The following is a 26,776-nucleotide window of genomic DNA, read 5'->3' on the forward strand; positions in this document are numbered from 1 at the left end:
GACTATGATCAGGATTTTATCCACTCTTGAGTATTTCAGTATTTCATTATTTACTGTCGCATGAACTTTCAAGTCCTGAAGTTAACATATGCACACTTCTCACCTCTAGAATACACAAGTAAAAAGAGATAGGAAAACACAGAGGAAAGGCAGAACACAGACAAAAAACTACACTATTAAATTCACTAATTAGTATCTTGAATTGTTAACTTCTAAACATTTACAGAATTTTGAGTTGCAATAGCAAAAGCTTTAGAATACACCTCTTCTGCTAGGACTCTGAAATTATTGCTATTAAGCCAGCATACTCTAAGATACTGGCTCTCAGCCTTCCAAGGGCTCAGGACAGGGTGCAGCACGTAACAAAAAAACAAGTGAGAAAAAGGAACCAACCAGACAAGAGGCAATACTGCAAAATCAGTCCCCTCTAGTGTAAATAACTATCAAAATGTTGCTTAAGGACTCCCTATTTCACGCAATTCTGACAGTCTGGAGTAAGAAAGGGGAGTGGGATTCCACAAATCTTGTGGGGAATGTGGACAACATTCAGAATAAAACAAGTGACATCCCTCAAAGCAGAGGTACTTTAGAGCAGTAAGACAGAGCACCACATTTGTACCTGCACTACACTCTCAATACAGTATCTTTTCAGACCTGCTTCAGGGGAAAAAAATCCCAAACCCAAAGAACAAGTGAATCTAAAACAAAAGTGAAGTTCATTGTACAAGTCCATTAAATTACAGAAACGCATAATAAGCCAAGATAAAGTGCTACAAAATGATTAGTAATTTTAAAAAAGTCCATAGCATTCTTCTTGCTTTACTTAGTACTGGTGACAACAGGAGATAGTGCGATTGCACCAGCTGAACTGGAATTCACAATGTCTTCGTATTGCGGGGGTGGATCTAAATGTTGTTCAGTTTCACTTCTCATACTGATTTCACCAGTGGCTTCCTCATATGAAGGAGGAGGATCACAGTTTGAGAGCCTTGTGGATATTGAGTCTGACCGTCCATCCGTATAGCTCAGACCTCCTGGAGAGAGCCCACTGACTTCATACATTTCCTCCTGTGGGGAATGAACAATGCTGAGAGGCGGCGGAAGAGGACCTCTGCTGTCAGCCACAGCACCATCACCCATCGCTTCGTGGGCTCCCCTATGCACGTACACCGACTGTCTACGCATTTTCTTTTTAAACAGGCATCTCCATATGACAAAAATGACAATGAGGATAACAAAAAGGCCAATGATTAATGGAAATGCAAGGTAAAATGAATACCAGGTATGTCCTGTGTTACTTTCTCCCTGAAGTCCATTTTTGTAGACTTTCCAGAACTCCTTCTAGAAGAGCAAGACAGGATAAGTCAGAAACTATAAGACAATTTAAAAAAAATAAATCACTGTAATCAAGTTGTTTTAGATGAATGAGAAAAAAAAGGCCTTTCAAATACTGATGATTAAAATAAGAACTGGTATGGATAAGCATGCATAATAAACTTCCAAATTTTCTTCTGATGTGGTTAGTGATACAAAAGGGTGTTGGGTTTTTCTTTTAGACCAACTCCTCACTGCTTTTAAGATTCCTGTATCTGCACTTAATATTTGCAAACCTGCAGCACAAACAGAAGTAGGAAAGAAATCTAATCAGCATGCACATCAGCTATCTGGTGGATTAAAATTTTTCATCACCGCTCAAAGTAAAAGTTAGGTTTTTGTTTGTTTTAAATTGTAATAATATACTAACAATTTGAGAGGGGAATACTGTTTTGGAATGATAGACCATTTTGGCAAAGCATGACTACGGTTTACTGTCATCTCATAACTTAGATTTCCCCCACCCTCTGGCTCATAAAGCAATTGTCAGCTTATTTTGAGTTAATTCTGATCCTCTGTTTATAGCTAAAAGTAGCTTCAGCAGTATGAGAATATTAAACAGCTTATTATATTCTAGAAATTTTGACAACATGGCTACAGGTAAATGGAACAGAAAGTGAAAAGTGAAAGTATGAGCCAGGGAAAACAAAGATGAAGGGGCACACCAGTACTTGAAAGTACTCTTTGCTATATTAATATGCACAAGCAGGAGTACAAAGATCATGTCACCATCCGATTTTCTCTGCAGAGAATGCTATGAAAAGCTAGTACAAAGAAAAGCATACCCCACCTCAAAAAAGTAGTCATCCTCACCCTTAAGATCCCTCCTACTAAAGAAACACTTCCACTATGTTTTATAGCTGTGTATAATTTAAGAAAAAAATAATGACAAAAACCCTAAATCCGTGCCAGAAACTCTAAATTCTTTACGTTCTTGTAAAATGCAGAGACCTGACCCACTCATATTCATGCCATCATCTATTTTAAATAACACACATCTCACATGCAAGTATTTATAAAATACTCGCCAGATAAAATTGATATGGCCATTGCTCGGTTACTAGCAAATTATGTATTCAGGGTGCAGACTGACTTTGTGCACACAACAAAGCAGACCCATTAATTTTTTCAGTTCAGAACTGCTGCCACATGATCAGCATTAAACAGACAATGCCACTGAACAGATCTCAGAGGCAGCTTGAGTCCAGAAGCAGCACGGCCCCTCTAATGTGGAGGCTAAGCCTGTCCTGGGCAAAGCCAGGACCAGGACGCCACGGGCAAAACACATGCTCACAATGCTTCTGGGTCAGAATTTACTAAGGTTAAGAGCAATGCCATGTGCATGAAACAACTGGCTATCATGTAGCTGTTTTTTTAAAAAAGATAAATTCAGTTGTTCTTATCCCTATATCCAGTGCACATTAAAAAAAAAAGCCTTACTTAATTCCTACAGCAAACTACGATCAGGTGTTTTTCTTAAATTCCAAGGCTTGACATCAAAGCAGGTCATCACAGTGCCCCTCTGATGTGAACCCAGGCCCAAATCATCTAAGCTAAGTCAGGTAGCCTTGACTTCAAACAAGTAAGGACGTCTTGGAAGATGTGCTAACCTCTCTAAATGCTTCTCTACAAGGGCCCTCCTTGATGCAGTTCCACAGTGAACCCCAGATCAACCGCGCTGACTTCAGAAATACATTTAAGAGGAAAAACTAACATTAAGAAAGGAAATTAGCTGCACAACTGAGGACTTTTGGGATCTCTGCATGACAAAAACTGACAAAACCACAAACCCCACCTCTCTCCATCAGATCATCAGGCAATTAAGGAGATCTGCTACCTATTATCTTTCCATCTGGTTTGAATACAACTAACTAGATTCTTTAAAGGAATAAATAACAAATATATTCTCAACTAAAAAAAGCAGAAAAGGTTTCACTAGCATTAACTGCTATTATCTGTTCTGGAACCAAGCTTCCCACTTCACTTTGCTGCTGCCTCAACTCGCAGCAAAGGAATAAAATGGTACAATGTATGTTCTCAAGGCCAAAGTTGCAAAGATTTACTGAAAGTCATCAAATACACGGTGCAAGGATGTGTCATTTTAAAGACTCTGTGGAGGAGAAAGGTAGTTTTGATGAAAAAGAAGAAATCACACTTTTCCCTTAGCAATGTATTTTGTATTGCTGACTGCAGGGGAAATGCACCCTCTCCAATGTGAGGGCAGTAAGTTGTGACCGATCTTTTAGTAATGTTACTTCTAACTCAGCTCTGTCGACGGCAGAAAGCTGAAGTACCAGCATCTCTCCTTGTCACTCTGCAACATAGTAAAGCAGCAGAAAAGCTGCGTTCCCAGAGTGGCAGGCAGTTCAGAACAGGGTCTGTCGCTGTGAGAGATGTTCAAGTTGATGGTGTGACCAGACAAGTGCATAAAGAGCTTAAGGTAAGAGTTTAAACTGCCTTAAGGATCAAAGTAGTTTAGTGTCCACTTTCATTTGCGTGCAAGGCAAAGGAAATTTCAAGACAGTTTAGACACACACCCCCATCAAAAATTGCAGTGCTTCATGTCTAAGGCTGTCTTACAGAGACAGAGGAATAGAGTTCTGCACACTGGTGAAAAATACTAAGAAAGAAACACTTCAGTCATTTTAAAAAAAGATTTCTTTAAATTTTTCTCTTTGGGGAAAACAACACAAAACAAAAACACCCAAACCCACAAAAACCCACCAACCAAAAACTTACTAATGTACTAAACCCGAGGTTTCCAACTTGCATGTTTGCAAGCCAAATCTCAAAGAGAAGCACAAAGACTGTTCCAGACTGACAGAATTGACAGGAACAGCAGGAAACTAAAACTTCAGGTTCGAGTTGCGCAGCTGCCAAGCAGCTCCCCCTCTGCTCTGTCATCCCACAGCTACATTGCACTATAAAGTGAAGGCACAGGAGGAGGACAAGCCACCTGGTCAAAGTCAAATCATGCCCAACAAAACCATGGAGAACTTGGATGAATTTGCATAATGTGAGGATTTGCACAAACTGCTATGAAAAAAAAAACATGAGGGAGAAATACTGAAAACCTAGGAAGTAGCTGTAGAACTCATACAGAAAGGTAGAAAGTACTTTAAAAAGTTGGAAAACTCTCAGCACAAACATCCCTTCTATAGTTGCTGGGCTCTTAAACCAACAACAAAAAGGACTTTCTACCTGACAAAATTATGAACTCATGATTTATGAAAAGGACACTCCAGTAATTATTTACCCTTGACCACTGTACAGCTGGAAATACCAGGTGTGTATGCCTTAAAAGGATGAAAAACTAAGTTAAACAGGCCACAGAATTAGATGACGACAATGGAAAAGTCTTAGAAAACATCTAACATATATTCCTGCCAAGAATTACTTTTCTAAATGTTTCTTACTCCTTTGCAAACCCATTTTGAAATAATCAAGTGGAATTCTCAAAGGCATCCCACACAAAGACAGTTACAGCCAATTTTCCACAATTTTGTTTCTCTTCATTTTAATACTTCTCAGAACAAAGTCAGCATCAGTGAACTGGATCTGAACGCTGAATCAAATAACGGATCCACGTGATCCACCCTGCTCAGAATTTCAGCCGAGGCCTTTTACTACATTTGGCAGCATTGTCAGCCTCAAAAGATTCATGGTCAATTCTCTGACTTGTTTTAAAGGTGGACTAATAACATGCCAGTCGGAAGACTGCTTGGTATTCAGTAGGTAGAGGACACGAACAAAGCAATAATGGGAAGTGAATATACCTGCTACACTGTTTTCTTCTGGTCTGTCCTCAATTTCAGGTGCCAGGAAAAGATTCACCTCTTCGGGTATTTATCCAGCATCCATAATTAGACACAGTCTGATGCTATAAGTCTTATTTGACCACATCATTTTAGATCTGGTACTGACAAGTTTTGAGTTGCTTTTTAGTGGTTTGTTTGTTTGTTTTGCTAGAAGAGAGCTATACAGAGAACCTTGCAATTTCTGTAACACTTAAAATTTGTAGGAAATCTGAAACACAAATAAAGATCTGTGACTTCTAGCTTTTAAAGTCTTCATGCAGTATAATTTAAAAAAATGGTTTAATGGAAATAAAAATAATATCACTGCTTCAATCACATCCAGATACCTTGCACAGTAAGCTTTGCACAAATCTTTTGAGTCTCCCCACAACTTCTGACAACTGACCAGTGACCACATACAGTGCTGCCTGCAGGCTACAGGTACTACAAATAAACAGCTTTACTCCATCAGACCTAGGGTTCACCTAACCCATTACCTTCTCTCTGACAACAATCATTAGAAACTGCTGAAAGAAGAGTTCAAATATAAGCAGGCAGTGATACTCTCCCAGCTTCCACATATTTGTATTTTTAAGAACTTTTCCAGCCAAAGCTGACCCCTTTTATTCAATGGTCCCAGATTGATTTATCTTCCGTTCGTTTATATCATTGTTCTCTGAACCTATCTAAGGTTTTAGCATCTGAGACAACCTGCGGCAGGCAGTCCACACAGCTCTACTATCTGTGGCAAAAAGACACACTTCTATTTGCTTTGAACCTGCACCTTCTAGTTTCTTTTGAGGCCCTCTCAGCTCTCCTGTCAAAAGGATGGCAAGTGACTGACCTCAGTTCAATCTTTATGATCCTCACAGACATCATCACGTATTCCCCAATTTAACTCTTTTCCAATCTACTGCTGTTACAGAAGTCTCTTCATATCTTGGTCAGCTGTTACACTTCTCTGGCCTGTCCTCATCTACTAATTTGCTTTTTAGGAGATAGGGAGATCGGAGCTGTACATGGCACATTCAAGATGTGGGTGTGCAATGACATAATTATGTTCTCCATTTTGATCCCTATTCCTTTCTTCGGATTCTTAGCACTCAGGTTTTTATTTTGTTTTGTTTTTGTTTGACTGCTGAGTATTAAATTCAAGTCTTCATAGATTCAAATTTAGATCTTGTTTCCAAGTTCAGTTCAGAGCCAATCACAAATATAACGAATGTTCCCTTTTCCCCTGCATGCATTACGTTTATCAACACTGAATTGCATATTCTATTTTATCCACAAAGCCCTGCAAATTCTTCCCTGTTGGCTCTAGACTTTACTAACATAATAGTATTATCTTTATAATTAACGTGATAATTTTAGATAATGATTCTAAACCTATCCAAATCCTCAAGCTGTCACAATATTAAAGGCATTCAATATTTCCATGACAGCTATGCATGTACACTTAACATACACAATGCTAACTTCCAAGAAAAACTCATGCATCAAAAATAACTTGAGGCAATTGCTTGATATTATTTTAGTGTTACAAATCCGGATGTTGCACACCTCCCCAGAAGACTGCAGAAAAACAAAGAACCAAATGGACAAGATAAAAAATACAAAGAGAGAGATTACACAAAAAGTTACCATGAGATAAGCAAGCTACGGAGCATATTTGAATTCCACTCTGCCTATACTATGAAATCGTTGCACCTTTGTTACTCTGAACATACTGTATCATGATCCTAGTCTACTGTATCCATTTCCTTCCCCTGGGACACATAAGTTAAGTCTTACTAAGTGGCTGTAAGGCTGGATACCGCTGGGGGACAATGGACTAAATAAACCCTAAATAAATGAGGCTAGTCAGGCATGACTGCACATTAGCAGAGCCTGGCCCACGAGCAAGCTACCAACAACAAAATAAAGCAGCTAGGCAAAAAGGATACAGTAATAGAAATGGATAAAGGGTCAGGACCTTATTGTAAGCTCCTTCTCCACTGTGACACAAAGGTTGTGGCAAGAGCAGAAATGTAATTATTTCTATTTTACTATTTCCCAAATAGCATTTCGCTTGCAGAGGTATCTACCAAAACACAAAATGCTCCTATATGGGGGAGAAGAAGCTGAAATGAGAGGCAACATGCTTAGGCTATGCTTTCTCTAGTGACTTGAACTTCCTGTGCTACTTAAGCAAAAGTGATATTGTGTTAGAATTTTACACAACTAGTGTCATTGTAGACGTTATTCTTAATTACACAATGAGTTATCATTAGGAATGGCCACACCAAGCCAAGTTTGGGAGGTAAAACACATGTCTGTGCATGCACTTTAAAGCTTCAGAAAGAAGCAGCTTTGAAGAGACACTGCACATCCTACTATTACATTACCTTAATAAATCAGAACGTTCACATTCCAACCTTATCCATCTCCCCAGTTATGACCTCCAACAAGAGGATGCCAAGAACTTAAAACATTCAGTATGCCTTTTACAATAACATGGCTACTTTTTGATACAGCTCAGTCAGTGAAGAGTGGAATGCATCATTATGTAAATTCTGGAAGAAATCTGCAATGCTTCCTGTGCCACTTCACTCATTAACCCATTGGCCTTGCAAGTACAATTTCCCTGTGCAAAAACACAGAAGGGATAGAAACTTTTTTTGAGGATAATTTTTCTGAGTCACATTTTCTAGCACCTGTTTTTCACTTTAGATTTATCCTCAAATTTCATCCAAGTTTGTCTTGAATTAAAAAAAAAAAAAAATCTTAACTGTATTGCATTCAATAGGTCAGATTTCACCCTTAAAAACATGTGTTCTGTTTTTATTTGTTAGGAAGCAACATAAGATATGTTGGGCATGGTGTGCAGCTATTGCTTGCAGAGCCATTAGCCCACAAGCTAGCTTCTTTTAATTAGAGAAGCCAACAGACTTATGCAACAATTCTGTGTGGGCAGTATCTGCTTCATTCGCGTCAAGTTAATGTATCACTGCCCTTGCATAACACACATGGTAACACTGAAATTATTGTTCTTCCCGTGGTTTAGATCACTTGCTGCTTAACAATACTCTCTGGGGGCCTGCAGATTTTATTTTGAAGAAGGCCACTAGTCTTCCCTTATTTTTAGACAATTAATAGTCTGGGCACTGAACACTTTGGCCAGCTACAACAGCACCTGAGATTCAGATGTGTATTTTAAATGGAAAGCTTTCTGAGTTGCTCGCTCATTTCATATGAACATATTCAATAAACAGGTTATTCCACAAGGAGCGAGATAAGTGAAAACTTGTGCCCTCTGCTTCTATATATTCCCCATAACAGTCCCAATCCCATCATTTCTTCCAAGCAAGACAACTGCATTTGTGATATCCAGGTCAGACTTACGCTTAAGAGCTTAATTATCTTTGAGACTTCCACTCCCTTCAAATTCGGTTTAATTGGGATGAAGGAGTCAAAAGTTATTGCTGTGCAGCCTATCCATCTCCACTGTACACCTTACTCGTTTAAAGAAACAGGCCAAAAAGCAAACCAAATCTAATGTAATGCTGGAAAACACACAAGCATTCAGCACACTCAAAAATTTAGTATCAAAACACGCCACTCATCTTTAAATATACACTGTGTATTTAAACATACCGTTTTTTCCTCATTTTCAAATGCTTCTCTCGCTTCTTCGTAGCTACAGATTTCTTCTCTGCATTCATGTTCTATGTCACCTTGCTTTAATTCTTCCAAAAATGTGTTGGCTCTCGGGTATCTTTTTAACACAGAATTGGCTTTGTCCTCTGTTAAGAACACTGAATAAGAGGAGAGACAACAAAGGTCACTTCTAAAATAGATATCCAAAACCTCATGCTAAAACTGCTCAACGAAAATGTGCTTTTGAGAAGTAAAGAGCTTTTTCAAAGTCCTCCCCTTTATTTAATATGATAAAAGGCCTTTCCTAAGTTTTATTCACAATTCTAAGTAGTTGGGCCTACAATTTCAGTAGTTATTGCTATAATGTCGTAAATGCGATGGACCTCAATTCAGCATCGCAGTCATATATGCTTAGACAAGATTGAGGCTGGTGCCTAAGAGTGCTCAGATGAGACAGGCACATGCTCAGCTCAAGTGATTTCTTAAACTAAGATGACACAGAACAAACAAATCCTGCTTTGTGAACATCCAAAAAGATATCTGCAACTGCCTGAGGGCATCACAGCCAGAATGCTCTGAAGTTTTTGCTATAAATATTTATGAATATTACCCAGAGTCATACACACCAGAACAGCTGCATTTATCAAAGTTTAAGTCTGTAAATCAAGCAACTTTGAAGTAGACTTCACTCCAGAAACACGAACCCTGAAATAGTGACCCTTTTGCAGGTGTGGGAGGCAAGTAGCCTCTATTTTCTTGAATTGCACACAAAACCTCACCTTATTTGATGAACCAAATAAAACAACACCAAAAGGTAACCAGTGTTCTGACACAGGTATTCTTTATTTGCTTTCCTTAGTTTTCTGTTCGAGGAAGAGAGCTGGAAGCAACCTCTCCTCTTCTGATGTTCCAGCTTTCCCTCAAACTCCCTCACCATATGATTTTTACAGCAACAGGCAGCAACTGGAACACTGCAAAACCCAGCAGACTGGATTACCTGGAAGGTACATCTTCAGTGAATGATGAAGAAATTTTCCAAGTATTTCAGGTCAGGAAGCAAGAACATCATGTCAGTGCAACGGTGTTCTTGGGCTCTTGCTGCCCACGAGAGGGGCTAATTATTCAATGCATTGCCATGCTGAGACACTCATACCACTCTCCTGACCTATGCAATCATTTCTGCATTGGTTCATTTACAGCTAGTTGGGGTCTGCTGATATTCTATAAAGACAAACTCTCACTGTCTGCTGAAGGACAGAGACTGACTGGTTTAAGCAATGATGTATCTATAGTTTCATATGAATCTGTTTTCTGGTTGGGTTTTTTTTCCCCCCTTAATTATCTGATTTTGAATTTTAAAAAAGGATGGCTGCAAATCGACAAAGATGGTCACTATACTTTTGCTTTCTCGTCAGATAGATGTGGTGGCATTTTCAGCAATGAGGCTACTACCATAATTAGAGTGATCTACTTTAGTTTTGTTCAGTGTCTGTTGTATACTTTGTCATAGATTGTTAGATAGTCATTTTCCTTTTGCAAAGGATTAAATGAAGATCTGAAGATTAAGCTCTAGAACACCAGTCACTGCTATAGTTTCAGTTGAATACGTGGCATGTACACGCACCACACGAATTACACTATTCATGACCTTGCCAGAGGTTCAGTGCATACAACTCTACAACTGCACCTACTGCAATTTTGGTTTTCTACAGCACCACAGGTAAGCATGGGCATCTCCTGTTGTGTAAGTTCACTGACTAAATAACATAGAAATTAGTATTAAAAAAATCTCTTCAAAAAGGAAAGAAAAAAAGGATGGCTTCTTTCCATTTCCCCCACAATTCTCCTGACTCCTCTCCAGGCCTGAAGAACTTGGTTTCTTTCAACATGCCTCAGTGATCACCTAAATATGATGAGATGAAGGACTTGCCCACATCAGGAAGCCAGCATGCAGCTGTGCATGGGGATGGACTGTCAGTGCTCTACCTACTTCTCACCAACTCCTCCTGTGGGCATTCCTGAAGCGGAACAAGCTACAGCTCATCATAATTGTGCCCATATGTGGAGTCACCGAAGAGTAGATAATGTGCTATAAATCAAGTTTCCCATCCTTCAGCAGATAAAACCTAGGGAATTTCATTTCACAGCTGGAATCCATCCCTGAAAAGAGCAATGACAGAAACTACAATAGGTTTGTACTGGATGCAGAGGGAAGAGAAATAGAGGAAAATGCAGGTAGCTGAAGATCGCCTCATTTAAAGTTTCTGGCTCTCAGAAACAATATACAAATCTTTGTTTTTCTGCATGCACTTTCCAACTTACCAAAGAAGCAAATTGAGAATTAAGGCTTAAAAGCTGTTATGTTACAAAATATTGTGTTAGAAACTCATCCCAATGTGTATCAAGGCAATAGTTTAGCTTTCCAAAAAGAGCTAAACATACCTTTCTGCTTCAAAATGCATTGACGAAGAACAACAAAATATTAAAATAATTCAATATTCAAGAAAGGCCAATATATGACTATCTAAAAAAACTCAACTTTTTTATTTAGCAATTCATGTTCAGAAAGTGTCTCTCTTCTCTCACAATACAGTATAGAAAATGCATACATCACAGAGACAAAAAAAAGCACACTGAGGAAAATAAAGCACATGCCATATAAATTCTTAATGTATCTGATAAATAATTATCTATGATTAGTCCAGACCAGGAATGGCTTTTGATCTGCAAGGCTGGAAAAAAATGAAGTAAATTTGTTTGTTTTGATTTGACATTTTTAAAGCTCTGCACACTCTTAGTGACTTTAAAAACTATTGAGAAGTCAATACAAATGCAGCAAGAAAACATAAAAACATACACTGATCAAAGCAATCTTGATGGAGATACTGATTGAAATACAGTGATTTAATGAGAATCAGTCATTGTCTGATGAATCCTATAAAAAGAGATAATGGAACCATATTGCAGCAACCACTTTGACTTCTTAGTATTCCAGGACATCGCCATGTAGACATTCAGTTATAACTGTATGAGAGTGTGTAAAAAAAAAAACAAAACAAAACGCTTTGGGTTGGATGCCCACCTAGCCAAGCTACAGCGTGGCTGAATTCACTACAGCTGCTACTATGGAGCTGAAGATAACGGGGCAGAATTGCATGTGGCAAGAACAAAGTAATGAAGGAAGATAAAACTTACTTTTTCACTTTGTTAAGGAGATGAACTAGCAAATACAAGATAAAGGAAAAATCAAAATTATGATTTTGGCACTACGTAAGATAGACACAGAAACAAATAATCTGAAGTCTCTTCCTCTCTTCCAATATTCGTAGAATATAAATGAAGATACACAACTACCAAATTTAAAGAATCTGAATACATGTTTATTTCTTCAGACATGCTTGTGCTCTGTGTGTAACTGTAATACTTGACTTTTAGCAAGCTTTTAAGCATCAGAAAGCTACAAAGAAAATCATTCCAAAGTCTTAGTTTCACTTACTATTATTGAAGAGAGTAATACAGTCAGATCTATCTATTATACATACTCCGGAAAACCTGGTTGCTATCATAATAGTGAATAGATACTCTAGCAAGGTGAAATTCAATCAGAATTGGAAAGAGACAGGCAAGGACACGAGAGGATAAATACATCTCAGTCTGCCAGCTGAAGCTGTCACAGGCAAAGAAAATAGGCTTCAGGACTTTAGTGATAGAAGGAACTGGGAGCAGCAGCATGGGAAAAGTATTATGAGTCAGAAGAGTTGCTGAAGCAAAGTCCAGGGCATCCTGGACATCAAAACCAGTTCTATTGAGGCTTCCTTTTTCCGATTCCTTACCAACATCCAAGAAAATTAAAACCACCACTAAATACTAGAAATAAACATTTACTTTTAAATTTGAAGCTTCAGCTGCTGATAAATTTGAATCTTTCTGTAGATGATCTTAATAAAACTATTTGGTTTGCACAGGGCAGAAGGGCAAGAAAGATTCGAGAATTTACTTAAAAGCTTAAAAAGTGACTTCTGCTCTGAGAATCTGGAGTTACTGGGAGAAGTTTAAGAACAGTTAAAACTAAATTACTCAAGGCTGGAAATTCAGCTTTTTTGGTCTTCATTCTGCAGCCAGATTTCAAAGATCCACAAATGAGTTTGTGATGATTATTATGATATAATATCTGTCAGAGCAGTAGTATGATTCCAGTTCAGTTTAGTGGGGGCAAAGATCTGCATCTTACGTAACGCCAAAACCAGTTCAATAGCACAGGACAGTTTTGGGGTGTGTTAATGCCCAGTTCATATAGAATAATAAAGAATGCACACTCATGACTAAGTTAACAAACTTACCACTATCCATGATGGTTACTGTCAAGGCAGGGAACTTGCAAATATCAAGTCTGTAAACAAAAGAGGAAACAGCCTGTTGAGTTTGTGAATTATGATGAACTTGGAAAAGTTTCTCTTGATTCACAAATATTGCTACAAATACATATATACAGTGTTGGAAACCCCACGATCAAGGTTAATCCCTCTTTTGAGTTGTACTGCATGCAGACCATTTTCAGTAGTATAGGAATACTATACTAGGAATATAAAAAAGATAACTCTTGTGAAATGGTGAATGTTTTAACCTTTTTCAAGGCTTTCCACATTTCGAATATTCAAAAACGCTAATATGAAATAGGTGTACATCATTTTAAATGAATCTGCAATCTCTGTTTTACCTAACTGAAGTTGAAAGGTTATTACGTTCTCCGCTGTAATTATTTGCGCCTTATCTAAGACTTAAATTCACTGTGCAGAGATCATCAAATCAACTCATTATCATTAGTCTATGGATCTGATTTTTTGAAGTCAGAATGAACTCATGCAAATTCATTCACAGTCTGCTACTGATTAAAACAGGATGCCTGCACAAAGTTCAAGGGCAGAACAAGACCTGTGTTTTGGCAAAGGAACTTGCCATACATGAGAGGATCCCAACCTGCCCTACAAGAACTTACATGTACTTTATACGACATGTTGGAAGGAGAACAGACAAGAGATGCTCTCAGTCAAGAAACCGCCTGAAGCTCATTGCACCCACCAGGCAGAGAGCCAACAAGAACTGCATCTGAAGGCAGCCAGGGTAGTTTGAGGCACCGTTTCCAGTTTCTTGGAGTCTTTGTTAGTATGGGAAAAGTTAAGAAAATAAAAGCTTTCATCAAAGTACAAGAAAGGTGCAGATGTCTAACCAAGCTGGTGGAACACCATGAGGTTAAAGATTTACTAATAAATTACGTACTCCCGAAAGTTAGCTTCAGAGGCCAGGTTACACATCAACATATCATACCACACCAATGTCCTCACTCTCTATAAAAATCAAAACCTCATAAGCAAACCTCTCTGTGAAAAAGTGATAACTATGCACAAAGGTTGGCCATAGCTGCTGTAATAAACGAAGAGGGAAAGTTAACACTTCCAGCACGGCCTACCCAACACTATAATTTCTCATGCAAGAGCAGACTGCAGTACTTGCAAGGACTGCTGCTGAAGTGAACGGAACTCTATGAAGACATTCCAGTCTACTAAAAAAATTGTAGGATTGGGACTACAAGACATGTACGATGGAGGAGTAAAATTATTTCAAAGGAAGTTCATCAAATCTCTGTAAAGGCAAATAAGTGTGAATAAACAGCAGACACTAAAGCACTCTTAAATCTCACCACCATAGTGTTGAGCTTTCCATTACTAAGTATTGTAGGGCAACAGAAGCAGAGGGCTTAAAAAATTCTTCAGAATATATATAGCCTCTTTTAATAGCTTGAATTTTTCTTAGCAGACTACTCCATGCAAAGACAAAACCGCCTTTGCCACTTGCTTCTTGAATAAAATTAAGATTAGTGTCATTTTCTGGGTAGTCACATTGTTATAACAACTGTGCTGAAGAAAGTGCCAAGCTTTCAATAATAAACAGGTCACAAAACTTTTTGGCTACTGGTGTAACTATTCTCTTCATCTGTTACATCATGAGTTTTTCTTGTCATTTATTGCCAGCCAGTTTCAGGTGGCTGCTTTTGCAACAGCTCCTCAAATAAGATTCACAGCAACAGAAGAGCAAGACCCATGAGTGCTCACTTGCTCTGTTGAGCATAAGTAACACAGTGCATGAAATGCACCTTGCCAGGCTTCCCCTCTCTAACGGCGATGTTTTTCTGCATTAAATTTCAGTTAGTCTTTAATATTTCACCTTTTAACGAATTAACTAGGGTGCGGATTTCAACAACATTTAAAAAAAAAAAAAAAAAAGGCCAAACACATCCACGTCCGTGCTCACTGAGTCACAACTAGAAAGCCCTGCCTGCTAGGAACTGTGGTGGAAACAAGGGGACTAACGTGCCTCTCTCCTGCTATGGGACGTTTTCCACCAGAAGCAGAGTGCAACACTGCCTAGATGTGCAGTGCTGCCTTGGCACCTGGCACACCGTGATCTGTGGAAATGAACATCAGAATACTGACATATATGGACTGGGAAATTGGGGAAAACATGTGGAGGAGGAGAAGAAAAAAAAAAACACAAAAGGAAAAACACCTTTTATTTTATTCCATGGAAATTGAGGCAAGTATATTATGAGCTAGTGACAAAATAAAGATATGCTGAACTGGCAGCAAAACACAAGTTACGTTTCTCTTCACCCTTCCTTCATTACAAGAGGAACCAGTGTTCCTTCTCTAGGAAATATCAAATACAGTTTTCCAGCATCTGTGGTGCACAAACTTCCCTTCAACAATCTACATTAGATTCTTATAGCAATTACAAGTATTTAGAGCTCCCTGGAACTAATTATATCTATTTTTCCTACAAACGTGTGTTTTTTATGCTCTCCTGCCTTCCCTCCCCATACCTCCTCAAACTTCTTCATTTCCAAGCTCCCACAAAACATGGCTAGCTTCCTGCTATGACACCCAAATACCTACTGGGCAAGAGGTAGGTGGTTGAGGACACAGGCAATGGCTGCCCTGCCACTACGTGGACATGACACTTGCAGAACAGACTCTCCCACTGCAGAGGAACTGCTTGGGTCTTTGCCTTCTATTTAACTGCCCCTTCCCCTACAGGGAAGGAGCTTAATTATTTAATTTTTGGCCTACCACTCTCTGATACTCTCAGTTCAAATTGACTAAATAGTTCAAAGGTTGTTTGGAAGAAGAGATTGAACACAGGCAAGTACATAAATCTTTTTTACCTTCATAAACCAGCTAATAAAACTGAAGAGAGTTGGCAACACTACAGGAACATCTTGACTTACTACTGACTCATTTACTTCTCTGGGCAGGGATGTGCATTACAGCACCCAGGCAGGGAAGGAGGAAGTGACTTTTTGCATTCTGCAATACAGCTCTAACAGGGGATACAGCTGTTAATTGTAGTTTTGTAATCTGTACAATTAATGAGAACACTGGGATGCAATTTACAACAAGATGCCACATAGAGCTATACAATTTTTTAATGTTATAAGTATTTATATATTCTTCTGGAGCTTTTTATGAAAGCAGGTACATTCAAGGGACACTGCCAACTAAAACATCATAAGATGTTCAGTCTAAAAATAAACACTCCTTTTCTAGTCCCCAGCCCCAAACCAGGTGTAGTACAACAACTGAAACACTCCTGTGGGAAGTTTGTTTAGAAGAAAAATGAAAAATTAAATAATTACACGGGAAGACAAATGATTATTATCTGACTGCCATTTATTCAAAATGTGTTATGTGCCTACCGAAAAATCCCAGTCCCACCACATGTGTCTTTTACGTCCTTGGAAAAAAATGTTACAGAACACTACGATTTTACTTATTATAGTCTGTTTGAAAAGAACTTTTTCCTCAGGAAAAGTGCACAAAAGAATTTATATGGATTCAAATGTTGGAGAAATACATTGCTTTTTCTCTGAACAGGAAGTTCATAGTTTAAAAATATGGGAGAAGCCTGTATTTATTAAGTTTGGTTTGCTTGCAACAGCAAGGTGTTCCGGTGAATTTGGGTAGGAATAAAGAGGGATGGAACACTTTGGGAACTATCAGACAATGATACAAAAGATTTGCCACACCTGAGACTACATGGGACAGGGATAAGAGTGAAACAGAGAACTGAAAAAACCCCTCTGCTTTGTAGATGTTATCTGATCGGAGCATTATAAAACATTACAATTAATTTTGATTACACACAGACCTGAAACCACAGACCAGGTCACTAGGAGAAACCTGTACTTAGCGGACTGCCATTACATCTTAAAACCAATAAAACATATTATTACTCACAGAACTAGCACATTGAGTACAACTCTCGAACACTGCCCTGTTAGCAGACAGAAGGTGATTCCTCATGACTGCAGCTGGACAGGATTTCAGCTTACTGAAACTGAAGTCTCAGCTTCTGCTTCAACTTCATTACCCCTTCTTTACTTAGTGTTTTTTGTTGTTTTAAAGCCGTGACAATATTCTGGCTGGTTATTCCCTGGTTACTTCCAGGCTCCTCTGGTTCAAAGGGAGAATTGCTGTAAGTTTCCTTCCCCTCCCCTTCAAAACCAGACAAAAACAATCTCCTGATACATCTGGGAGGAGAACAACACATCCCTTCAGTGAGGGAGAATTTTGGTGGGTTTCATTGTTTTTAAGCATGTGGGGACCATCTGGGGCAGTTCCTGGGAGGCAAAATTGAACACTTACGTAACTACCTGTATTGAAACCAGAATTGCACAAATCCTCAAGAGACCACGCCTTTCTGAGCAGCCTACATAGCGGCGTTTCAGACACCTGTCTTCTGTAAGCTACTTACAAGACATTGCTTTAGGTTAGACAGTATCACTATGCTTTGGGAATTCAAATTTGGAGTATTTAACTGATAAGCCATTTAAGTGTTGACATAACAATAACCAATTCCTCTCCTTTTTCAAGTGGGAACGGTGAACAATTAAATAAAGTTTTCACAGTAGGATGTGTTTTTATCCCGATTTTGTTTGGATACAAAACTAATGCTACTGTGTTACTTATCCATTCTACTTTCTCTTGCCCCAGTACCTTTAAACGAAATCTGACACTGAGATTTCTTCTTCTGTGCTACCGAAAAATCAATGACCAAGAAGAACAGAGAAAACCCATGAATGTTCTCACTGAAGTAAAGATGGGGTTTACCAGTTGCGGCAGTATCTCAGAAAGCACAATGTCTTGGGCAGCTGTATATCATTATCCATTTTCACCAGCAGAGAGTAAGTAGTCAGAAAGCATACACCATGCTCAGGACCAGCCACAGCCTGTACAGACCTTTTCAAGCTGGTAAGTCAAAAAAAGTTGAAGAGATGAGAATAGGGAAAGAGTGCAGCCAGCACATACGAGGTGTTAGTGTTAGTGATTGTGGAGGTGATTCGGGTTAGTGACTGGGTTAGGTCACAAAAATAAGCATGTCAGCGAATGGGTAAGAACTCAGATTAATAAAGTAGGAAAGGGGAAAAGGTAACAGAGACTGGAAAACAGCTTCATTATAGCTCTGGTGCTCACTGACCTAATTACAGTGCCAGCTTCCAAATCAAACTCAAGTTGTCAGCTACTTTGATATTATCTATTCTAACTTAGGCTTGAATAGCTGGACTGTTTATCTGAAGCAAGTACATTGGTCATGAAAAATAACCTCTAAGTGCATTATGTATCTCTATCCATGACTATACTCACATTAGCCACGAATGCAGAGCAAAAGGAGTGAATATGAAGAACACAACAATTGGTGCTGAGGAACCAACATTAACACAACACACGCTGATAATTTTACTTTGGGGTAGCTCTAATTTGATTCCATGAGCTGAAAAATGCATGGCAGTGGGACTGCAACAGGCATGCTCTGGAAGTGTATCTTCTGAGTGCTTTGAAATAATCCTGCAATGCAAACCAAAGCACGGTAAGTGGTGACTACTGGGAGTTTTGCTTCCAAAGCATGCTCCTAATCTGAACCAAAATGCTAATGCAGATACACCCACTTTGTACTGTGTGACTACACTCAACACAGTAAGAAGCTGTGAGGAAGGAAGCTCTAGGTAAACAGCAAAGGACCAAAGGTTGTTATGAGGTGACAGTGAATGTCTGGCAAAACTTCCTGCAGAGCTACAAAATTACTTTGACAAACAAGTTGACAAAAACAGAGGTAACTTAAGGCTCTCCCTCAAGCAAAAAGCCAAAACATCCAACCAAACATCCCCCGCCCCCAAACAAAAAAGCCTCACCACAGTGAAAGAGATTTCTAAAGCATTCTATGTGCTTGTCTCTTGCCTTCAAATGTTGTGTTCTTACTGTGGAAATTAAATACTGCTAATACACAGGATACTACAGGGCCCAATCTAAGACATAAATACCTGAAATACTAGTGGTGTTTGCTCAGAAACACCAGATTAAGAAATAGAGACATATATAGCTAATCTGGGAACTTGGAGACAACCTAGCCACCCCTCACATCCCCCAGAAAACTCCACCAACAAAAAAAGCACGTTCTCCCACCCACCCAGAGAGTGGAAACTTGCAATTACTGACTGCAAAATGAACATGCAGTTTATGATCACCATTATCAATATTTTCAATAACTTCCCTTCCAAAATGTTACCATCTTCTAAAATAACAAGGTAACAGAAAGTCAATACACAATAAGCCAGGGAAACTACATTATGATCCTTCTGCCTCGCCTTTATTTAAAACTTCAGCCACCTGTAGTGTATTGATAAATTCTTACGTTATACAAGTAAAGTGACAGCTGCTTATTGAATAGCTATCATGTATTTTTTTTTAATTTTTAGTAAGATAAAACCATCAATGGACCTGCTAGCTCAAGAAAAAAACCCACATGAACTGTATCAGAATTGCTGCAGACTGTTTTCTTTATAGCATGTTTTCACTCAGTCTCCCTAAATCAGAAGCAGCTTTGAATATGCACTCATTTTATTTTCATCCCCTAATTTGTCACTTGTTTTCATAAAAATGAAACGTGTGTATGTTTTGTAAATTATGAACAAGCCAACTTATATTTTGCAGTTTAGGCCATCTCCTGATGCTTTACAGACAAACTGAGGAACCATCAATAATGGGATGGCCTGCATGGCACCAGGCTCGCTGGTATCAGATGGGATTCACCCTTCTCAAATGGGGAGGAGGGTCTTTGCTCACAAGCTAGTGGGGCTTATTGACAGGGCTTTAAACTAGACTTGAGGAGGGTGGGGTATAATATCAGGCTTGCCCGTGACATGCTCTGGGATGACACGCCAAGGTTAGAGGAATGGGGTGCTAGCAAAGGCCCTCAGCACGCTGCTCCGAGACGTGCTGGCTAAACAGCAGCATACTTGTGAAGTCTCAGAGAGATAAGCCAGGGGCTCCTGAAGTAATAGGAGCCAAGAAGGAAACATCAGTGAAATACCTCAAAGGCATTAAGGGGTGTTCCTCTAAGACGGTGACACGGCCAACAACCCAGCTGAAGTGCGTCTACACCAATGCACGCATCATGGCAACAAACAGGAGGAAATGGAAGCCACCGTGCTGCTAGAAAGCTATGACCTGGTGGCCATTACTGAAACTTGGTGGGATGAATCCCATGACTGGGGTGTGGCTATCAATGGCTACAGACTGTTCAGACAGGACAGGTGAGGAGGGAAGGATGGAGGCGTTACCCTCTGTGTCAAGAAATGGAGTGTGAAGAGCTGTCTCTGAAGAATAGCCACGAGCAGGTTGAAAGCTTATGGGTAAGAACTAGAGACCAAGGCAACAAAGGGAACCTTGTGGTTGATATCTACTACAGGCCGCCCAACCAAGGGAAGTCTACTAATGAAGCCTTCTCACTCCATCTACAGCAGGCATCGTGCTCACAGGCTCTTGTCCTGCTGGGGGACTTCAACCACCCTGACACCTTCTGGAAAAGTAGCACAGCGAGCTGTAGGCAATCCAGGATACTCCTGGAGTGCATCGAAGATAACTTCCTATGCCAGGTAATATCCCAGAAGGGATGTGATACTGGACCTGCTGGTCACCAATGCAAGTGAGCTAACTGGTGACGTCAAGACTGGAGGCCGCCTAGGCTGCAGTGATCATGCACTGGTGGAGTTCACAGTGCTGAGGGACATGGGGCAGGCAAAGAGTAAAGTCAGGACCCTGAATTTTAGGAAAGCAAATTGCCAACTCTTCAGGGAGTTAGTCAGTAGGACATACTGGGAAACTGCCCTCAGGGACAACGGAGCAGAACAGAGCTGGCAGATCTTTAAGGACACTTTCCAGAGAGTGCAAGAGCTCTCAATGCCCAGGTGTAAGAAATCAGGAAAGGAAGGCAGGAGACCAGCATGGCTGAGTGGAGACCTGCTGGTCAAGCTAAAGGTCAAGAAGGAAACGCACAGGCAGTGGAAGCAGGGACAGGTATCCTGGGATGAGTACAGGGACACTGCCCAGTTGTGTAGGGATGGCGTTAGGAAGGCCAAGGCATGGCTAGAGCTGAACCTGGCAAGGGGTGGAAAAAATAATAATAAGGGCTTCTAAAGGTACGTAAGCCAGAAAAGGAAGGTCAAAGAAAGAGTACTCCGCCCCCCTCAGATGAACAGTACTGTCAAACTGGTAACAACAGACGAGGAAAAGGCTGAGGTACTAAACAACTTCTTTGACTCAGTCTCCTCTGGCAACTTCTCTTCCCACACCACAGCTTCTCTTCCCACACACTCCTCTAGTACCTGCAAGACGGGTACTGGAGGAGCAAAGTCCCTCCTACTGCAACAGAAGATCAGGTTCGAGACCACCTTAGGGACATGAAATCACACAAGTCTATGGGACCTGATGAGATGCATCCCATAGTCCTGAGGGAATTGGCTGAGGTAGTTGCCAAGCCACTCTCCATTATATTTGAGAGGTCATGGCAGTCAGGTGAAGTCCCTGGTGACTGCAAAAAGGGAAACATTGCACCCATTTTTAAAAAGGGTAGCAAGGAGGACCTTGGGAACTACCGACCTGTCAGACACACCTCTGTGCCTGGGAAGATCATGGAACAGAACCTCCTAGAAGTTATGCTAAGGCACATGGAGGACACAGGGAGGTGATTCAAGACAGCCAGCATGGTTTCACCAAGGGCAAGTCCTGCCTGATCAACCTAGTGGCCGTCTATGATGGACTGACCATATCAGTGGACAAGGGAAGAGCTACGAATGTCATCTATCTGGACTTCTGTAAGGCCTTTGACACAGTGCCCCACAACATCCTTCTCTCTAAATTGGAAAGAGATGGATTTGATGGATGGACTGTTGGGTGGATGGGGAATTGGTTGGATGGTCGCATCCAGAGGGTAGTGCTCAGTGGCTCAATGTCCAGATGGAGATCAGTGATGAGTGATGTCTCAGGGGGGTCTGTCTCAGACCTCAGGGGTCCATACTGGGACAAGTACTCTTTAATATCTTCATCAATGACATAGTGGGATAAAGTGCACCCTCAGCAAGTTTGCAGACCACACCAAACTGAGTGGTGTGGTTGACATGCTTGAGGGACAGGATGCCATCCAGAGGGACCTGGAGAAGCTCAAGGAATGGGCCCATGTGAACCTCATGAGGTTCAACAAGGCCAAGTGCAGGGTCCTGCAGCTGGGTTGGGGCAACCCCTGGTATCAGTACAGTCTGGGGGATGAACAGCTTGAGAACAGCCCTGCTGAGAAGGACTTGTGGGTACTGGTGGATGAAAAGCTGGACATGAGCCGGCAATGTGCGCTTGCAACCCCTGGAGTCCTGCATCCAGGTCTGGAGCCCTCAGCACAGGAAAGACACGGACCTGTTGGAACGGTCCACAAAAATGGTCAGAGGGATGGAATACATCTCCTATAAGGACAGGCTGAGAGAGCTGGCGTTGTTCAGCCTGGAGGAGAGAAGGCTCTGGGGAGTCTTTATCACACTTTCAGTACATAAAGGCATCTTAGAAGAAAGATGGAGACAGACTTTTTAGCAGGGCCTGTTGCAATAGGATGAGGGGTAATGGTTTTAAAGTAAAAGAGGGGAGATTTAGACTAGATGTAAGGCAAAAATTTTTCACAATGACGGTGTTGAAACATTGGCACAGGTTGCCCAGAGAGGTGGTAGATGCCCCATCACTGGAAACATTCAAGGTCAGGTTGGATGGGGCTCTGAGCAACCTGCTCTAGTTGGAGATGTCCCTGCTTATTGCAGGGGGGTTGGACTAGATGGCCTTTAAAAGGTCCTTTCCAACCCAAACTATTCTATGATTCTATGAACATTACTCAGAAGCTCTCAACTCCAGTTGGAAACTAGATTGTATATGATTTAAAAATTACATGCTGCTTTTATTTAAGAAAAAAGTAAAAGAAAAAAACATCCTTTGTGTTTAAATAATCCAAACCACTCTGTATAAAGAAGGCAGACATTCAGCTGACCTAATCGTAACACACAGAGTCTGTCCAGATAAGCTGGTCTCTTGGCTATATACCTGCGACCAGAGAAGATAAACACATTACAGCTAACCAGTATTTCTCACAACGTGAGAAACAGGAGAGTACCCACTGACCTAAGCTGACATAGATACAAGTCAAAGGACCTGAATGTTCACATAATGCTCAAGTTACGGAACTTGCTGCTGAAAGATGCTGTTCAGGAGAAAAGTAGAAATAGGTTTAAAAAACAGAAAGAAAATTAATAAATGAGGCAGAGATTTGGTGATTACTGTAACACAATTCTCCAGATGTATCCTTTATGCCGTGAAGTTTCCAACCTATTGATAACCAGCACTTCACCATGGAAGGCTCAGTCTGTCCCTACTCTGCTCTAAGACTCTTCCCGTAGCATCTCCTGCCAGCTGCTGGCACAACACACAACGCCAGGCTGACTTTTTGGCTGATCTACTACGGCCGTTCTCACTGATGTTCTCCAGTATGCTAAAATGGCTAACCATTTAGCTTCCAATAATGCTAAAATGGCTAACCATTCAGTTTCCAACAACCTCCACGTTATTAATACCTAGTTTAGCATCTTCTACTGTTTGTGGCCAGACATAATTTCCCAAATGTTTCAACCATTTGCTCCATTGTTCAGGAGCCAGCTGACCTTCAGATTTTAGTATTACACAGTTTTTCAAAGAAAGTATGTATTATATACATACACACAAGAGACACCACATATACCTTTTATTGGTAACTACCTGGCTATGAAAGGCGGGAAGCAGTCCAGTGCCCAGTATGGAATGAGTAACTATATCCAGTTCCTCTCCAAAGTGGTTTAAAACTGGATTAGGACCAGGGGAGTAAATACCAGCACATAACAGAAATTGAGTTGATACATGGCAAGTGGTCTCTTTAATGGATCTTACTCACTATCTACAATCTCCCTTTTTCATTCGGCTCTGGGTCTCCCATCTGCCCCCAAATCAACACAGCAAAACATTCACGATAAGCAGAAAGTAGATTATAACAGTGCTGTTTGCCTTTTAATAGCATTTAAGGGTTGGGGGGGCGGGGGGAGGGGAAAGAAGACACTACTACGTTTACTTCAGATTATACCTCTCCAGGCATGAGAGAGAAGGGCCAAGCAACAGCATCTGGGTACAGTCCATTCACAAGAACATAATTTCATTGCAGGTACGGGGTTTGTGCATTCAGAAAAGGTCACAAGATAAAAATGTACCATTTTTCCCACTTTGAAACTCTCCTAGATACTTTCTTCCCCAACACATCTTAAAAAGCAAAACCATGACCCAAATGTCACAAATAACAACTTTACGGATTTTCCAGTAACACAAACTGGCTGTACAAAAATTCAGCCCCCAACTGTATCAGCCTGTATCCAGTACTCAAGTTTCTTCTTTTCACAGAAAAAGAGACACCCGACAATTCCGTACATTTCAAAAAGATTACCCTCAACTCACTGAAGTTTTTCTTGAAATTGCAGCAATATCGTGAAGGGTAAGGAGCAATAGCTGTTTTTTAAAATGAGTTTCCCTCTTAAACTACCGGTATTTTTCAAGCAGATATTAAAACCCAGAAATATTCTAGATCTCAGACTGTGCATTTTTGTAGCCAAAAGAAACCTGGATAATTTCACACTGGCACCGTTTTTTTGCATGCAATAATTTTGTAACAACCATAAGCCTATTCATATTCATATAAATTCATACAATCTTCATAAAGTTTATTTTGCTTTTCTGTGATGAGGCAAAGGTGAAGTAAATATTCTGCTCTGTACAGAAATTGCATTTAGCACTTGTTTAGTAGGCCAATGTCTTACACCCCATTTAATTTAGAAAAATTAGCCATAAAACAATAAAAAGAAATTTCTCTGAAGTGCTAAACTAAGCTAGAGAAATGTGCAAAGCCTTCTCTTCCAAATATTTACGCACCGTCAGCATGTTTTAATACAAGTTTGCATCCTGCTGTCTTTCCCTGAAGCAAGGCACATGTGACAGCATTTCAGAGCATGTTTTAATGGAATTTTCCAGTCAACCGAAAATCAAATTGCATAGAAGTAATGGAAGAGTCATAAACACATATTTCATCTTATTGAATTATATGGTAACGAGGGAAAAGATAATAAGGCACAAGTCCTTCACAGGTTTTTATGAAGTTTTCTGTCACACTGGGACACTGCATAAAGAGAGCGCACAGAAAGGTGTAAACCACCAGCATCCACACAATAGCTACAGTCATACTCCTCAGTAAAATACAAGGGTAAACGGCCCTACAAACCAGGAAGAAAAATAAAATTTTTTAGAATACTGCTATTTCCCTCTCACAACACCCACACCCACTTCCCCTCACATCAGCTTTACCTCAATTTCCAAATACATTATGACTGTTTTTACTGTATTACACTTTGTTTTTGTTAAGTAGGATTTGAACAAACCTACACACAAAAGTACTCCAGCCAATGTACATGTTTGGAGTATAATAAAACATGATGTTTTTGCTTCAGCCTTGAAGAGGAGTCAAGGAATTTCTCCTCCCTTCCTACCACTGCTACCCAGCCTTTACTGGGGATCAGAGCCCCCAATGTGGGCTGATGCAGTTCTGTGCTCTGCACTACAGCTTTGCACCTCTCCCACTGACCTCCCTCTCCTCCTCCTACCCCTTTGCTCTTGAAGATGGCTGCAGAAAGGAAATATGAACTTCCTAGACTGTATCTGCCACTGAAGCCAACCTATCAGGCAACTAGTTTTGCACCCCTCCTTAGTTAGCTGGTAGTCTCAATAACATAGATTACATTTGCTTTAATAAGACTGGAATACAGTACCGATTTTTACTTTAAATGGGTACAATTCTGTAAGAATTACTAGAAATGCAAAAATTGAAAACTTCAACAGTATTTTTTTTCAAAGGGTGTTAACACACTTTTCCTATTTTGAGATTGCTTTCCTTCAGTAAAAGGGCTTTGTGTCTACCTGGGGTTTCCTCATGTCCTCTAGTCCAACAATTTTACTCATTGGTCCTTTGCAATCACCTACTACAGAACAGTAGAAAACCTTAAATTCATGGAAGTTTTCCTAAAGAAAACACACTAGTATAGAGCATGGAGGCATTCTGAACATCGTAACTTGAGAAAAGACGAAGACAAATTAAGATCTAACTCAAATTTTTCATTTTTGAAGAAATAAATACCACAGTAAAACTTTAAGTCACAGCTTATAACTGAACAACTACACAGCATAAGTCCATAGGAAATGAAGCTGCATGAGTTCCAGCAGTGACAAAACTACTAGCATCATGGTATACTTATGACATTTTCCACACTTTCCAGCACTGTGAAAACACTGGAGCAGCTCCCAAAACTAAAACAATAATTCTACTGATGCTCTCCTACTCCTTATGATGTGATTCAGTACAATACCCATTCTGCCTATGAGTAGGAGGCACAAAAAAAAGTGTAACAAAAACAATTCAGAAGAATTTTAGCTTTAGAAATCAGTTTTAAAACATTTAAGGCAAGAAAAAATTTATACGTATTG

General features: G+C 40.0%; 1 protein-coding gene across 1 annotated transcript in view; it reads right to left on the minus strand.

Annotated features, from left to right (window-relative positions):
* Nucleotides 1-819: 819 nt before the first annotated feature.
* Nucleotides 820-26,776, minus strand: part of PRRG1 (proline rich and Gla domain 1) — a gene marked incomplete at its 3' end in the record, with an annotated part of 33,068 nt that continues 7,111 nt past the window's right edge. The window contains 3 exon segments of the mRNA XM_082010235.1: nt 820-1,341; nt 8,805-8,965; nt 13,148-13,197. Coding sequence (XP_081866361.1) covers nt 820-1,341; nt 8,805-8,965; nt 13,148-13,197 — 733 coding nt within the window.

The sequence above is a fragment of the Phaethon aethereus genome (genome assembly GCF_964289735.1).
Source record: "Phaethon aethereus genome assembly, chromosome: 1".
Classification (NCBI taxonomy): domain Eukaryota; kingdom Metazoa; phylum Chordata; class Aves; order Phaethontiformes; family Phaethontidae; genus Phaethon; species Phaethon aethereus.